Genomic DNA, 17,304 nt, shown 5'->3' with positions numbered 1-17,304 from the left:
GGGCCGAAAATGACAACCCTCTGTCTTGGTCTGTCACCCTTTCACGCCATGCCTAAAATGGAGGAAAAAAAAAAAAACCTGGGCCCCACAGCTGAAAGCAAGCCCGCCCTCCCGCACATGCCCGTTAGTGCCGACAGCCAGCACCGTTTAAATGTGAAGAGCTGAAAAAGTTGTATCCTCTGGTCGGGAGCCTAGTATAATGAAAGTTGCTATAGTAACGGAGAACCCTGTTCTTTGGCCCAGAGAGTATATTCAAGCAGGAGAAAAGCAAATCAATGCTGGAGCCATTATACTTGCTTAAAGCCCGGAAAGGTGACTGGACCCAGCTGCACAAGCCCATTGGCCGATGATTGCAGCCAGCCGCGCTGGCGGAGGTGCGGGCAGGCCGCACCACCTCTTGCAAGGTTCTTTGTTCTCAGGGGCCCAGGCTGTCCTCTGGAAACTGACATCCTGGTGCTGGCAGTCAGCTAGGCTCTTCAGCCAGGATACAGCCCCTGCCGCACACAACGCCACCCTGATCCGAGGTGGACCGACGGTGGGCTTAGCCCCTCTCTGCAGGCAACCTGTGTGTCTCCCAGCTGTGCAGGAAGGCTGACTGGAGACTTGCTGGGTCAGGGAGGGCTGCCCTCAGGAAACGTTGCTGAGGATGAGACCTCTGAGATACTTGGCCTATCTACAGGTGTAGAGCGGGGATGCTTAAGTGTTTCCAGTGGTACATACTCTGTGAACAAACTCCCCCAGCATTTTCAGCACCTGGAAGTAATCAGTTTGACCAGCGCCTTGTGTGAAGGCAGGAGAAGATGACTGAGCACGGGCTAAGCGAGTTTTGGGAACGTGTTATGAAAAGGGGTGTCGGAGGTGTGTATCTTTCAAAGGTCGCTTGGGCTATTACAGGGAGTGTGAGTTGTGGAACACCAGGGTGTGAAACTCATGTCAAAGCCCGGCAAGCAAGAGGTCCTGGCGACTCTGGAATGAGGACTGTATGAGAGGAAAATGGATTAAGATAGATAATGGGCGCTGTATTGGTAGAGCCAGCTGATGGATGGACAAGAGACAAGTCAAGGGGTGCTCTTGAGCGTCTGTCCTAAGAGTTAGCTGTGTTCAGATGCGACTCCACCCCCCTTCTCTGTTTGTCCCCGACAGTGACAACAGGTGCCCGTATTTTATGTCACTGTATCTCTTATATAAATGTAGCAAAAGAGGTACGGCAGGGTGTGATAGCAGGGACTCTAACCTCAGATCCCAGCACTTGGGAAAGTTGAGGCAGGGGGATTAGAAATTTAAGCCCAGGTTGGGCTACTTCCCAAGAGACCTTGCACCAAAATAAATAAATAAATAGATAAATAAATAAATACGAATCACCATAACTGCTGTCTTATGGTGTTTGATGGTTTTATACACGTGTGTACACTACCCATGACATGGTAAAGGGAATCTTGGGATTCCTGCCTCGTACCTCTGTCTCTCACCATCAGTTTGGAGACTTGAAACCACCTGGGCACTAGGTGTTCCGAGCCAGGGGTTCCAGCACATCTGGGCGTGTGTTCCCACGAGGCCTGCGATTCCAACGGTATTTGATTCCTTGCTGTCCTCTTGCCTGCAGGAAGCCCTGGAGACTTGCCAGACGCGCATCTCTAAGCTGGAATTGCATCAGCAGGAGCAGCAGACCCTGCAGACGGATGCCGTGAACGCCAAGGTGCTGCTGGGGAAGTGCATCAACGTGGTTCTGGCCTTCATGACCGTCATCCTGGTGTGCGTGTCCACCCTGGCCAAGTTTGTCGCGCCCATGATGAAGAGCCGCTTCCACATCCTTGGCACCTTCTTCGCCGTGACTCTCCTGGCCATATTTTGTAAAAACTGGGACCATATTTTGTGCGCCCTAGAGAGGATAATAATCCCGAGATGAGCCACTAGTTCCCGCCGTCATGTCCTCTCAAGTTTTTATTTTGAAGAAAACTCTGTTGCAGACTACCAAATTTCTGAATGAACGGCTGTGCCAAAGACGGCGAGAAGGACTGAAACTGTGTGATGTAAATAATTAGCGCCTCCTAACCCGGTAGCAGCTGCCAACACAGTCCCTGTCCGTGGTTAACGCCAAACTGCCCCCAGAGTTCTCCCCACATCGCTCACGGCCTTAATCAGAGCAGATCTCCAGCCCACCTGGCGAGCCGGGCACGGTAGAGCCCCATTCACAGAGCGCTTGGCACAAAGAGCGACCCAGAGGAACGAGCCTCCCTGTGTTTCCCATGAATCTCTGTCACATTGAGCTTCATGGTTGCTAACAGCTGTGGGCTCTCTGAGCCCCACAAACAGCAAGGATATGGCAGGACTGGGGGAAGCGAGCAAACACAGGTTACGGGCAGTGTTGAGTGCTTGGTGGTGGTGGAGGGGTCTGTGGAAGCTCAGTCAGTCTCTGTGATCTATCCCCCTTGTCCACAGGTGGCGCTGCGTCCTGTTATGTGCCCGGTGTTCACATTGGTCAATTGCGTCTGTCCCTGTACCACGCAAATCTTAGAGCTGCTTCTCCGGCAGAAGTCTGCCTAACCAGTAGCCTCGCACTTTACACAGTAGACACTAGAATTTACAAATGGGCTCACCTCTTCTTTTGCCCAGGAACCACACACCCGACTTCATCTCACCTGGCTAGCAGGGCCCTGCCCTCGGAGCGTTCGGCCCGTGCTTTTGTCCAACTCTGGCTTTGATAGTGCGGGATGCTGCGAGCATCCCTGGGAGGCTCATGATCAATCTGGCAATGGCTAGCTGTGATAAATCCCCTTAGAGGATGGCATGCACTTTTCGTGATTCGCTTTTCTCTCAGGACCTCTGAGATCAGAGTCCAGGAAGTGAAACCTGTCGCCAGGTATTATTTTCCTTGTAGATAACAAAATCAAACTTCATCCATCATATGTGTGCTGAGGCAGGTCCCTGGAGGCCTAAGAGGGATGTGAACTCTTGGTCTGATCGGATGGTGGCTAGGTGAGTGGGAGCCCTTTACCCAGATGAGGTCAGGAGGGTCTAGTTAGGGATGCAAAGGGCAGCAAGAATAAGATGAATTAAATCCAGTGTTGAAGCTCGGTTGCTGTCTGTCCTGTAGGCACGTAGTAGGACAAGTTCTGAGGTCACAGGATAAACGCACTGCCAGTGAGCAGAAAACGTGCAAGAGCCGCTGCCTTCGGTGACTGTCGTTTACTGATGAAGCACAAAGAGGAGAGAGAAGGTTGTGCTGGATTCTGCCAGTCAGTTCCTGGTCCTCCCATTGCACCTGCCAAAGGTGTAAAGGTGCCGTTAAATGTTTACATTCTCCTGGAAAATGCTCTCAAAGATCTAAGGATCATCACTTGCAAATGGCTGTTCTTAGGGACGTTCTCGGGGGGGGGGGGGGGTGCATAAAAAGCATGCAGCAGTTTAGTACAAGTCCAGCTTATGTGAGTGGGACTCACAGAACTCCAGCCTTTGCCCCCCCCACTCCCAACTTTTAAATCAATAATTCAGCAATTTTAGAAAATTCACAAAGTATTTAACCATCACTCTAACCGATTCCAGAGTCAAGCTTTTAAAATATCATAAACATCATGTAGAATAATACTTGGAAACCAGGGATGGGGGGGGGGTTCCCAGCCCCACTCCTATCCATGACTCCATCCCCACACGGGACAGATGGAGGTTTCTAGTCCAAGCAGGGAGGAAGAGAGAACCATGATCTGCCTGCTCCCTTACCTGGAGGCATCAGACTCCCTCTGCCTACGCCCTGAAGCAAACTGGGCCATGCCCGTCCCCCACTGTCGTTTGTCAATATTTCCATGTGGCACTTACAACATGTCAGGGCCTGGGGTGGTTCTGAGTGCTGCTGGTAGTTTACAGAAACAGTATGAATTCAGCCTGAGAGGCTTAGTTAGGTCTCCAGGAGAACCCAGGGAGAGCAGGCTTATTCTCATGCCGGCACACACCCGACCCCTGCACAGCCTAGCAGGACTCTCTTGTCTGACACTCTCAGACCTGTGAGGGAGTAGAGGAGGAAGTTAGAGCCAGCATGCCCCACGCCCTTCAGTCTGAGCTCTGGGTAGAATCTCTTAGGAACGGGCACTGTCCTGAACTAATGGAGTGGGGGCGGGGGGGGGCCACCCAAATCATCATGGATCCCTTCTAAAGAATTCATTGAATTCCATTGGCTCCAACTAAATGTCAAATCACCTTCTTTACCTGGGTATGCCCAGCCCATCTGGCACCCTTGCTTCGATCTTACGGAAGGTTCATGACGTGTTTTATTTTTTTAGGAAGATTGCAGAGTTCAAGAAGACTTTGATCGGGCAGCGCGTTATTCTTCTCTTAAGGGCTATAACCCACTCTTTTGCTCTCTTGAACACATAGCATACACACTGAAGAAATTAATTGTATAAATACCTAACTAGAGACAGTGGCACAACTGTGACTTACCTTGGGACTGGGACTGGTTCACAACTGAGTCAGCCAGTCTTGCTTTGCACTTGACGTTGGTAATAAACATCTCACGTATTTCTCGGGGGTGGGAACCGTTTGAGATGAGCAGGCAACTACCTGCTCCTTTAGGGACACTGGCGAGGCATTCCAGATGCTGGACTCTGGATCTTTGGTGACATTATCACGATCGATCACCAGCATCGTGATTACCGAGGGCAAAACAGAACTTAAACATATTAAGAATAGCAAATATGAAAAATGTTCCCTCTGTGGGTTTTGAATTTTTCAGCTCATATTTTGTATATGATTAATCTGGAATAGTCCCCCCCCCAAAAAATTTTTTTTTGATGTGTCAATGAAAGTACTCTCGCTGATTTTTTTTTTTTTGACTGTGAACACAGCAGCCCCCATCCCAAGCTCCTGGCTTGTGGCTTAGTAGTGTTCAGGTCTTCTGGACCCTGTCGGCTGCCGTCATTCACATTAACATGCTGACACTCTTGGTTTTATTTAAGGATTGCCCTCTGTGTGTACTAACTGCCCTGCCTCTGACAGCAGGCTTTAATACAGGTCGGAATGTGCTGAGGGAGATGTTTGCCCCGCAAACAACTAATTACTTTGGTTCTTGGGCGTTGATTTTGACATGCCAAATTATTTTGTGTTGTATGGGAGTGTACAGTGGGTTTTGTTGTTGTTATTTTGCTTTAGTGTTGAATCCGGATCTAATTGTTTGGGTTTGGAATAACACGTGTGCTTATTGATAAGGACGAGTGTGGTTTAACAACCTAACTTGCATGTTTCCTTACTTTTGACCTTAGACTGGGGGAACGACTACAGGGGAATGTGGAGAGAGGGTTTAGAGTTAGCAGGTAACTTTTGAGGGGTCTAAATGGACAGATTACAGGAAACAATCAGATCGGCCTGTTTGTATCAAAAATAAAGAGCTTTAAAAAAAAGATGTGTCAATGACAGAAACTGGGTAACTTGTTAGAAATAAAGCAAAAATTCCGTTTTCTGGCTGTGGATTCAGTTCTCTGCTGAAAGAGGCCAGAAGAGGTGTGACACCTTGCGTGTTTGAGGGTGGTCTACATGTTGCCCTTCACATATATTTAAAAGCATGTCTACTGTGTTTGTCCTAAAAGAAACATTTCAACTAAACGTGCTCTGTGTTTAAGATGTGCTGGGGCAGTAGCAGCAACCCTGAGTGTCATGTCAGGGATGCTGACCGTAACCTCCGCCGCAGAATTCCCATCTTGTGGGAATGCTACCTAGTCCTGTATCTGCCTAAAATTGTAATTTCTCGGTAGATCTTCCCCCATGGTGGTGTCACCAATGAATTCAAAGCAGGTGCCATTATTTTTTAAACACTTGATGTTTGCTTTGGTGTTGAATAAAAGAACTAGATTTCTTAAATTTTTACAGTTGTCAGAGCCCATCTCTGTAGTATGTGTGTGTGTGAGAGAGGGAGGGGGAGAGAGGGAGAGAGCATGCATGTGCACACACGTGTATGTAAAATAAATTTATAATAGACTCTTAAAAAGCAGCTTTAGATTTAAAGGGAAACTGAGAAAGCTGTGTAAAGATATCTCTTTAATATCCTGCCCCTACATGCACACCCTCACTCCCCAGGATCAACATCCCCCACAAAGCGGTACCTTTTATTTTCAATGTGTAGGCATGAGTGTTTTGCCTGCATATATATGTACACTATATATGTACCTGGTGCACACAGAGGTCAGAAAGGCATGTCTGATTCCCTAGAACTGGAGTTAGTGATGGCTGTAGGTCAGAAAGGTATGTCTGATTCCCTAGAACTGGAGTTAGTGATGGCTGTAAGCTACCATATGGGTCTCGGGATTCAAACCCAAGTCCTCTACGAGAGCCACGGTGCTCTAATCCACTGAACCAGCCCTGCAGACCTCGGCATGGTGCGTTTGGTACCAGCTGAGGAACCAGCATTGTCCCATCATTATCCCCAGAGTCATCATTCATATGAGGGATATTCTTGGTTTCATTCTATGGGGTTAGACAAATACATATACAAGGGCATATATTAATTGTTGTAACATACATTCCTTAAAACATCCTGTGTCTTACCTGTTTATCTACCCCTTTAGTCAACTTTAAAACTAGTCTCCATGCCTTCTGTAGAAAGTTGGTGTCTCGAAATTTCTATTGCTGCAACAAAGACCATGACCAAAGAGCAAGTTGGGGAAGAAAGGGTTTATTTAGCTTACACTTCAGCATTGCTGTTCATCACTGAAGGAAGTCAGGACAGGAACTCACACAGGGCAGAATCCTGGAGACAGGAGCTGATGCACAGGCCATGGAGGGGAGCTGCTTACTGGTTTGTTCCCATGGCTTCTCCGACTCCCACCTTCTTGTAGAAAGAACCTGGGATCAACAGCCCAGATATGGCACCACCCACTGTTGAGCAAGTGTCCTTGTGGTATGAGTATGCATCCTTTGGGTATATGCCCAAAAGTAGTACTGCTGGGTCTTGAGGTAGATTGATTCCCAGTTTTCTGAGAAATTGTCATACTGATTTCCAAGGCAGCTGTAAACGTTTGTACTTCTATCAGCACCCTAATTTGCTTTTTGTTGGAAGTATTTTATTAAAGCCACAGAAATGAAACCTGGACATATTAAAACCAGAAAATAGTGCTTTATTCTTTAGCAGGTTCAGTATTAGCTAGAAAAAAAAAAATAAGGTGGAGAAGTGGGAGAAGGGGAGGGGGAACTGGGATTGGTATGTAAAATAAAAAAGATTTTTTTTTAAAAAAAAAGGGAGGGGGAAGCAATGTAGGGAAGAAAGGGGTTTGCTTTGGCCTACAGTTCCAGATTACAGTCCATCATTGTGGGGGAGTCAAGGCAGAAACTTTAATTAGCCAGGTTCCGTGCAGAGTCAAGAGCAGAGAAGAATGAATGCATGCATATTCATCTGTAGCAAGCTTTCTTGTCAGACTGTCTTTGGATTGCCAGCCTCCAAACAACGACATGGAGACTTCTTATTCATTATGAAAGCTTGGCTTTTAGTTTAGGATTATTTCCAACTAGTTCTTATAACTCAAGTTAACTTGCTTCCATTAATCTAACTTTCTGCCACGAGGTTTTTACTTTTCCTCAGTACGGCACATCCAACTTACTCGAGTCTGCTGGAGAAGTCCACACACCTAGATTCCTCTCTCTGTCTCTCTGTCTCTCTGTCTCTCTGTCTCTCTCTCTCTCTCTCTCTTGTGCATGCGCCGGAAATCCCACCTATCCTCTCCTGCTTAGCTATTGGCCGTTCAACTCTTTAGTACACCAATCACTGGAATGTATCTTCACACAGTGTACAAATCTCACACACCACTCACCGGCTTCCTCCTTGCACCCAGCTCAGTTTCTCTGCCCATGCAGTTCAGAACCCCTGCCTCAGGAACAGCAATACCATGGTGAGCTGAGGCTTCCTTCCATCAGTTAACTTTAGACCGTCTCTACAGACATGCCCACAGGCTGACCCAGTGTAGACAAGCCCTCAGTGAGACTCTGCCCAGGTGAGTCTAGGTTGTGTCAAGCTGACAATAAAAGCTGCCCGTCACACATGTGCACTCAGGTGTAAAAGAAACATGGTCCTGAGCAGCTGAGAATGTTCACACGTGGTGAAGTAATAGACCCTAACAGTATTTTATAAAAGTCTCTGGGTTTGCAATCATAGATGATAGAATATCTTCAACACCTCTCTCCCCATACAGTTACTCTACATGTGGCTAACGCAGGTAGGAGGTTGTGGGATACACAGGAACCATGGCAATGCCAAATAGATACGGTATAGATCAGAGTTTCTTACTTCCCTCTAGCAATTCCTTTTGTCTGAAAAATTGTTGTGTGACCCCCCCATGTGTACATGTATATAATTTAGAAATACAATTCCAACATTTACTGATAATAAATCAGGTATATATGTATATAAGCTAGATATGCAAGTATGACATTTATAACCAGGATCTAACCCTAGTGCAAGGACTGACTTTGTAGGGCTCATTCTCTATGGAGAGATACCTTGCTCAGCCTAGACACTGGCGGATTAGGGGCTCGATCCTGCCTCAATGAGGTGATGGGACAGACTTAGTTGGCTTCCCAGGAGAGGCCTTACCCTCTCTGAGGAGCCCATTGGGGGTCGGTTGGGAGGGAGGTGGGGGAGTGGGAGGAGAGGAGGGAGGGGGAACTGGGATTGGTATGAATGAATAAATAAATGAGAAACAAATCTGACATTTACTGATAGTAAATCATAGTTTTTTATTTTATTTTATTCTTTCCCTCTCATTGTGTGTATGTGAGTGTATGTGGTGTGTGTGTGTGTGTGTGTGTGTGTGTGTGTGTGTGTGTGTGTGTGTTCTGTGCCCTTATCTGTGAAGGGTGAGTGTACATGTAGAGGCCAGAGATTGGCTTTGGGCATCTTCCTCCATCGCTCTTCACCCTAGTCTTTGAAGCTGGATCTCTCGTTGAATCTTGAGCTCACTGATTGGCTGGGATGACTGGCCAGTGAGCTCCACGATTCAGCTATCTCTGTCACTGCCTCTCCTATCCCATCCCCACTGCTGGGGTTCTAGGTGACCATTGTCACACTCAGCTTTCACATGGGTTCTGGGGATCCAAACTCATGCTGGTACATACAGCAAGTCCTTTACCCACTGAGCAGCTACCCAACACCCCCCAAAATTGATTTTAAAACAATTTTTATATACATTTAATTTTACCACTTACTAAAGACTAAAGCAAATTTGCATACTAATGAGATGAATGTGCTTATTTTTACATAAAGATAAAATCTTGGCTGGGTCCTTGATACGGCAGGATGTGGAGCATCTTCAGCGTTTTTCAGAGTTGATCGATATTTTGATTCTATAATCGCCAATGCTGGTACAACATGGTAGAAGTATATTTAAGGCCACCTCAGAAATTTGTTGGAAATTCTGTCCTAATCTCAAGCCAAGATTCATTTAATGATGTTTTATGAGACTATATGATCAGCAACTCAAAACATGGTTTTTAAAACCAAACATTTTATCACCATGCAACCCAAAGACAGACTTATTTGATCCATGTTGAGGGATGACAGAAGGAGGAAAAAAATCATGTTTGTTTTCATAATGGAGCCTTTAGGCTTCTCAAGAAGAAAACTGTGTGTACGGTAGACACACCGCCCTTCTCGACACACAAAAGGTCTTGAATCGGAACAGGGGTGCTTCTGGCAGTGGAAGGCATAGTGAAAGGTGGAAGTGTTGAATGTTCAGAACCAAGGCTGCAGTGAAACCCTGAGATACAGGGGAGAGCCCTGCCAGGACACCCCAGGTTCCTTACAGGTTTGAGTTTGAATTCTGTTTGATAGTTTAGCATTCAGAATCCTCTTTCTGTTACCAAATTTTATGAACTCCACATTCAGTCACATGACCCCATTGGGGTCTGTGTGGGTTTGAATAGGAATGGCCCCCTCATAGGCTCCCAGATCTGAATGCTTGGTCACTGGGGAGTGATACTATTAGGAGGTGTGGCCTGTTGGAGAAGTGCATCACTGGGAGTGGGCTTTGGGGTTTTAAATGCTCAAGCCAGGCCCCGTGTCTCTCGCTTCCTGCTGCCTGCAGATCCAGTTGGAGAGCTCTCAGCTCCTCTAGCATGCTATCTGTCTGCACACTGCCATGCTTCCCACCACGATGGTAATCAGCCATCTCCAGTGAAACCTTTTCCTTTATAAGAGTCGTTGTGGTCGTACTGTCTCTTCATAGCAATAGAAACCCCAACGAAGACAGGTTCCTAACCTACAGTTCCAGAAGCCGGGGTGTGGATGCCACCTAACACTGTTTAAATGTTTACTTACACTGCACAAGGGTTTTCCATACAGCGTCAGCTGTGGCCATCCCAATGCTCAATAAAACAGGGGCTGTTATTCTCACTTCAGCAATGAGGAAACTGGGGTTCTCAGTGGCCAGATAACCGGCAGCATCAGTGGGTGGTGATAGAGCTGTTTATTCAGACACAAGCTTGTGACTCCGGCCTCTTTAGGGTCCCACAACACGACACTGTACACGGAACTGAGAGCCCAGCATCCAGAGTCACTTCTGGTACCTGCCATCGTGGAAGGAATCACTCTAACCCATAGGCCCAGAGCAGCCAACTGTAACTGTCAATTACACGCATACAGCTCCACACACCTGACGTGTTTGATCTTAGTGGAGCCCTGGGCCAGCAGATTTGTGCATAAAGGAAGCAAAAGCCATCAATTAAGGAAACTTCGGTAGCCTCTCTGGCTTCCTAGAGTTCTTGGGGGAGGATATAACTGGTGGTTGGCTTAGCGGAGCAGTTCTTGGCGTTTGAGCTTAGCTCCAAGATGGTGGAGTCCCTGATGGCTTCCGCTCCGAGTTTCAGGACATCTGCTGCCATCTGTGGTGGCTACCTCTGAAATTTCTCTCCCTGCTAAGCAGCCAGAATGTCTCCCTGCCAGGCCTTTCGCTTGACTCAAGCAGTTAACAGGAACACGCTGCAGCCATGTTAACAGCTGTTTTGGCGGCGGGTCCTCTAAGCTAGCTGAAGCACTGGGAATTGGACATTTCTCCCACCCCAGCTCCGTGTTTTAAAAAAAATAGGCAACAGCGATCAGAGAAAGCCAGCCACAGTGTGCTTGATCACGTGGCCAGTCAGGGGCTCCTGCAGCTAAAGAAACTGTCAGTGGCCTGGACCCTTCTCTGATTCTTTAACTGTCCATATCAAGGCAATGGTGCTACCCAGCTTTCCACCAAAGCTGTCCCCTCTCCACGGTATTTTGACTTCCTCTCCATCTTTATACTTCCCTTGTGCTTTGAAGTCAGATCCCAAAGCTAGAGTCTCTCTCTCTCTCTCTCTCTCTCTCTCTCTCTCTCTCTCTCCCTCTCTCTCTCCTCCCTCCCTCCTCTGTCCCTTCCCCCTCTCTCTCCTCCATCCCTCCCCCACTCTCTCTCCTCCATCTCTCCCTCCCTCCATCCCCTCTCTCACACACAACACACACACACACACACACACACACACACACAAACAAGCAGGATCCAACCACAGAGTAGCCAGCCCCACTCTCCACAGGGGAAAGATGTCTGTGAGGTAAGTTCCTGCTCTGTGTACTGTTTCCCCTAGTGAGCCAGAAGCAGTCTCCTGAGAAAGTCAGTGAGGACCCCTGTGAGGAAACAAGAGACACCCACGGGGTCACTCAGCCAGCAGCTGGCCTCACTCAGGGTTATGACTGGGCAGGGTGACAGGGGCCAGGGTCAGGGCCCAGGACTAGCACCTTAGGTGGCAGAGGAGCTGCAAGAGAGGCCGCTGTGTCTGTGTTCAGGGTTGTAGGGCCGACATCCCGCAGAGGGGTTATTCACCGCTGACTCAGAAGCAGGTGTTCACTTGCATGCTATTCCCTTGGAGCCAGGAGGAGTAAAGAACGCCGCCAGGAGCATCCTTCCCCTTTCCAAACAGAACCTCCCAGGATCATACAGAGGCTGCTTCTGACCTAGGAGTATTTCCATGGGGCAGGGCTTATCCACATGGCCAGGAGTGAAGATGAACTGAAGAAAAGAGGAGACACTCCCCCCCCCCCCGGAAGCTCAAGTCTCCTGAAAGAACACTATCATTCCTCCTATTCTTCCTCTTCATCCTCTTCCTCCTCATCCTCTTCCTTCACCTCCTCCTCTTCCTCCTCCTTCTTCTACTCTTCCTCTTCCTCCTCCACCACTGCCTCCTCCTCCTTCTTCTCCTCTTCCTCCTCTTCCTCTTCCTTCTCTTCTTCTTCTTTATCCTCTTCCTCCTCTTCCTCCTCCTCCTTCTTCTCTTCCTCCTCCTCTTCCTCCTCCTCTTCTCCCTCCTCTCCCTTTCACTCTCAAGTTTTTTAAGGAAATAATTTTTGTTTCCCCACCTCTGGGTTTCCTAATCCCCTGAAAGCCAGCAGCAGCACCCTCCCCTCCCCTCCCCTCTCCTCCCTTTCCCTCCCTTCCCCTAGTCTATCCCTCCTCCACATCTCTCATGGCTTGTTTTCCTATCTCCTGGACATTTTGCACAGCAGCTGTTGTGAGGCACCCACTGGGAACTGACACAGATACTGAGGACCTGAACTCAGGACCACGTGTCTGCACGAAAGGAATTTTACAAACTGAGCTATCTCCCCAGCCTGGAAGTGACTGTTTTATGTCTGCTCCTGGAATAGCCAGACAGCTCCTAGTGGTGGTCAGAGTCACAGCTTTCTCACCTGGCTTTTCCCAGGACCTGGACAAGGGCCAGACGTGTAGGTAGCATTCCATCCATGTAATGAGCCATTTACTGTGTGAGTAAATTTCCCATGCTAAGTTATTTCCCGTCTCCCGGATATTGTGAGCACTTGATGCTGTGGTTCTCAACCTACCTAACACTGTGACCTTTTAAAATAGTTCCTCGTGTTGTTGTGACCCCCTAACCATAAAATGATTTTTGTTGCTACCTCCTAACTGTAATGTTGCTGCTGTTATGATCCATATGTAAATATTTGATATTTCCAGTGGTCTTAAGTGACCCCCATTAAGAGGTATTTCGACGCACAAGAGGGTTGCAACCCATAGGTTGAGACCCACTGACTTGGTGGGGCTGGGGCCATTTCTTCGCCTGGCACACCTGTAGGGTTGCTTTCAAGGACAGTGAGCATGAACTGTGTCTCCCAGAGCTCCCAACCAGAGACCTCTCTTGGTGCATTGTAAGGAAGGTCCCAACTAGTAGGAAGCACTCCGCCTCAGCTCCACGCACCCCAACACTGACTTCTACCTCAACCTGCCCTCCCATCCCTCCCTCACCCCCAAATAGAAGAAATTTGGGGCCATAAAGCAGGCCTAGTAAAACAGAGTCAGAATCTCACACTGGCTAAAGTTCACACACCAAACAGCCCACTCCGGGGTTCTCTGCTCTTTTTCAAAGCTTTGTTTCGAAGTGACACGTGACCGTTGTGCACATTGCTGGGGTTTGGTGTGTACACACTGCTGCGTGATGATCAAGTTGGGAATGGTATATCTACTGCCTCAAGCATTTATTCTTCCTTTGCGCTCCGAGCATTCAAGTTCCTCAGCTATTTTGAAATGTATCGTTGCTAAGACATGTCCCCTTTGCTGCTGTTCAATCTTAATCAAAATGCCGACCACATTTCTGCAGTCAAAACATAGAGACGGTGAGCTGGAGACCAGCCTCCCATAGCTAGCAAAATCCTGCTGGGGGGGCGGGGGCAAGGCAGGCTCAATGGATGAAAACAATTATTTGAGATTAAGTTGCCAATCTGTTGTCCAATCTGATATTTATAGGTGATTGTCCACTGGCTTAATTCATTACCTCGCTGACATAATTCATTACCTCATTGGTATAATTCATTACCACACTGGCATAATTCATTGCTTCAGTGGATTCTTTACTTGAGTGTGTGATTCCTAAAACTAAAGACCATCTTCCGTGGGCCAGGGAGATGGCTCAGTGCAAAGTAAGATGGCTTGCTATGCAAGCATAAGGACAGCACACATATAAAAAGCCGGGCATGGTGCACCTGTAATCCCAGCCCCACGGGGATGGAGGCGAAGGGTTGCTGAGGCTTGCTGACCGCTCGCCTAGTTCTAAGTTCAATGAGAGACCCCGTCTCCGGGGAATGAGATGGAACAGGGTAGAACAGGATGCCGGACATCCTCCTCTGACTTCTGTACACACACACACGCACACACACACACACACACACACACACATCTGTTATGGACTGAATATGTCCCCCTAAAATGAATGCATGGAACCTCTTACCACCAGAGTGGCAGAATTTAGAGATAGGCCTTGGAGGAGGTGATTAATGATAGATTTGATCATTGGGGTGGTGTCTCCATCAATAGTCTTATAAGAAGAGAAGCAGAGACTGGAGGAGATGGCTCAGGGATTAAGAGCAGAGGACCCGCTGGGTGGTGGTGGCACACACCTTTAATCCCAGCACTCAGGAGGCAGAAGCAGGCAGATCTCTGTGAGTTCGAGGCCAGCCTGGTCTACAAGAGCTAGTTCCAGGACAGGCTCCAACACTACAGAGAAACCCTGTCTCGAAAAACAAAATAAAACAAATAAACAAAAAAAGAACAGAGGACCCAAGTTTAATTCCCAGCCCTCGTGTTGGGTGACTTACTACTGCCCGTAATTCTAACTCTGGGAGTCTTGCCACCCTCTTCTGGACTTCATAGGCACCTGTACTCACAAGTACACACAAACATTAACACAAATTCAAAGACATTTTAAACCTTAAAAACAATAAGAAGAGACACCAGAACCTACTTTTGGTCTATACTCCGTGAGACCACAGCAAGGGGGTTATGTGCTAGTAAACGGCCCTCAGCAGGAACCAACTTAGTTGGACCTCTAAGCCTCCAGAGCTATAGGAAATACATGTCTGTCCTTAATGCCACATAAGCTGCAGTATTTTTGCCAAAGCGGCCAGAACTGACTAAGATAATATCTACAGAAGAGCCAGGTGGTGGCACACAGCTTTAATCCCAGCTCTTGGGAGGCAGAGGTAGTCAGATCTCAGTGAGCTTGAGGCCACCCAGGTCTACAAAGTGAGTTCCAGGACAGCCAGGACTGTTACACAGAGAACCCTGTCTCGAAAAAACAAAAACAAGATCAAACAAAAAAGATAATATCTATGTTTGTTTATATATAATTTCACACAGATGCACATTTAAGGCCACACTCACTGCTACTTCCGACTGTACGCTGGACAGCAAGGGTGCACGCCTCTGATATCAACCAGCATGTCTAGCTTCATTCTAGCTTTCTTCCTTCCTGGACTGGAAACTCTTGTCTCCAGCCACAAAACCACTGACGTCTACTGTCCTCATGGACAGTGGCTTTTGAGCCGCTTGGCTTCCGTGAAGGAACTGTGTTGTGTTAAACCCATCAACCCAAACTGAGTTGAGAATACCCTAAGCTAAAGTGCGTCTCGTACCCCTCACCTCGAAAACATCAGCCTGTGCCCAGGGAAAGACTCAGCCTGAGAATGTGGAGTATCACGTCTACTGATGGCATATTGCTTTTGTGACAATTTAGAGCTGACCAATTGTGGGTGGGACCTGAGAAACCAGAGCCCATCTGTGGTCTCCCGTGTGTTCAGCCCTCTGTATGTAACAGTTCACCTCTGCTGTCCACAGCTCCCTGAAGAGGGTAGTATTTGGTTGCTCCCATGAGATGGCAGCTGATGCTGCATTGGACCACCTGCGTCATCCTGCTGGGGCCTCTGAAGCTGTTACTTGGCTATCCCTGGCTCCCCCATGCCTAGGACTTTCCATTCAAGGGAGCACTTTTTTCTCCTGCTAGACCAATCCCTCTGTGTCCTCGCCATCCTTGAGCCCTGCCCTTCACTCTAGGCTACCAACCCTCTCTCCATAGGCCTCTACCTTGCCCGGCCCCACTAACCAATGATAACTTTAGAACTATATCGGTCGGGAATGGATAGAAAGAAAAGGGGGACACGAAGAGAAAACTCACCATGCCTATTTTTCCTGGGAGCAATACCAAATGACTGGGAGACACTGGGAAGTATGGAGGGGGCAAAGAAATAGCTCAAAATCTCCGTTGAGTCTTCTTCCACCTAGCGAACGCCATTACTGTCGCTTTCTCTGCAAAGAAAAGTGTCAAACCTAGACAAACAGGTAGCGGGAATGCTACTAGTTTCTTCTGCCGAAAAGAGAATTTATGTGATCGTGGTTGAAAACTTCAGAGGCCACATTCTCTCCCACCCCTTCCCAGATGCTACAGCTGTGCCTACCATGTCTTTCTTGCTAGTTCCGTGTGTGTGTGTGTGTGTATGTGTACGTGTGTATGTGTGTGTAGTGTGTGTGCACTCTGGCTCTTGACACACCTAGAGTTTTACCTGTCTTGTATAGTTCCCATGAACATGGCTGCTTTGTTTAACAACAGTAGAACTTTCTATGTGTTCCTATATTTAGGTCCTTCCACAGTATCATTTTAAGTGACTTCATGGTTTGTCATCATGTACCTATTTAATCTCTACAACCTTTTGTTGGCTGACTGTCATTTTTTCTGTCATAAATGATCAACCTTGGCTTTACCATGCCAAGGGACCCCAGAAGTCGTTCACTGTGGTAAAGCAGGTCAGCCGTTGTCATGGCTGGTAATGGACTCTTCAGCTGTGTGTAATTGGCTGAAACCGTGGTGGTTTGTTTGCTCATTAACGAGTTTTCTGGAAGTGGTTGGCTAAACTAAGGTTCTGAACCTGAATCTAGAGAATATGACTAAGGCCCTCCTCTGGGTCCTGGAATACCTCATCCTCCTCAGGATCAAGAAACGAGAAAGAAAGAAAGAAAGAAAGAAAGAAAGAAAGAAAGAAGGAAGGAAGGAAGGAAGGAAGGAAGGAAGGAAGGAAGGAAGGAAGGAAGGAAGGAAGGAAGGAAGGATTGATTTTTTAATTAGCTTTCCTTTGGATTTCTGCAGAGTTGGCTGGCAATCCCCGCTCTCCCCGCCGGCAGGACTGAGTCAATACTTTTTGCGTGGGTTCCTGAACTAACAGCCCTTAAACCTCAGGCCATTTGTACAGTCGTGAACTTGGCAGAAAGAAGAAAGTGTGCTGGTGACAGCCCCCCCCCCCCACCAGGATGCCTAGTGTTTTCTATCAGGCAGATGTGGACCACACAGGAGAAAAGTCTGGGGGGCGGTAAGTTGGGCGATATCCCATGGGTGTAATGTGGGTGGGGGAAGGGGATCCCGCAGCAGGAAGCTAGAGGACACAGCATCTCCATGAGGCTGAGGGCAGAGTTCCAGAACCTCCGCCAAGTCAAGAGACTGCGAGAAGGAATCTCCATATTATGCAGGAGCCGCAGA

The 17,304-nt window shown here is 47.8% G+C and overlaps 1 protein-coding gene across 7 annotated transcripts in view; it reads left to right on the top strand.

Annotated features, from left to right (window-relative positions):
* Tmcc3 (transmembrane and coiled-coil domain family 3) overlaps positions 1 to 5,851 on the top strand; it is a 262,277-nt gene extending 256,426 nt beyond the window's left edge. For all 7 annotated transcript variants that reach the window (XM_085683191.2, XM_048418835.3, XM_085683190.2 and 4 more), the window contains one exon: positions 1,604 to 5,851. In XM_085683191.2, coding sequence (XP_085539317.1) covers positions 1,604 to 1,906 — 303 coding nt within the window. In that variant the 3' untranslated portion in view covers positions 1,907 to 5,851. The remainder of the gene's footprint in view (positions 1 to 1,603) is intronic.
* Positions 5,852 to 17,304: the final 11,453 nt, after the last annotated feature.

The sequence above is a fragment of the Myodes glareolus genome, chromosome 26 (genome assembly GCF_982192425.1).
Source record: "Myodes glareolus chromosome 26, mMyoGla1.1, whole genome shotgun sequence".
Taxonomy (NCBI): domain Eukaryota; kingdom Metazoa; phylum Chordata; class Mammalia; order Rodentia; family Cricetidae; genus Myodes; species Myodes glareolus.
Note: the sequence above shows the minus strand (reverse complement) of the source record. Positions and strands in the feature narration are given on the sequence as shown.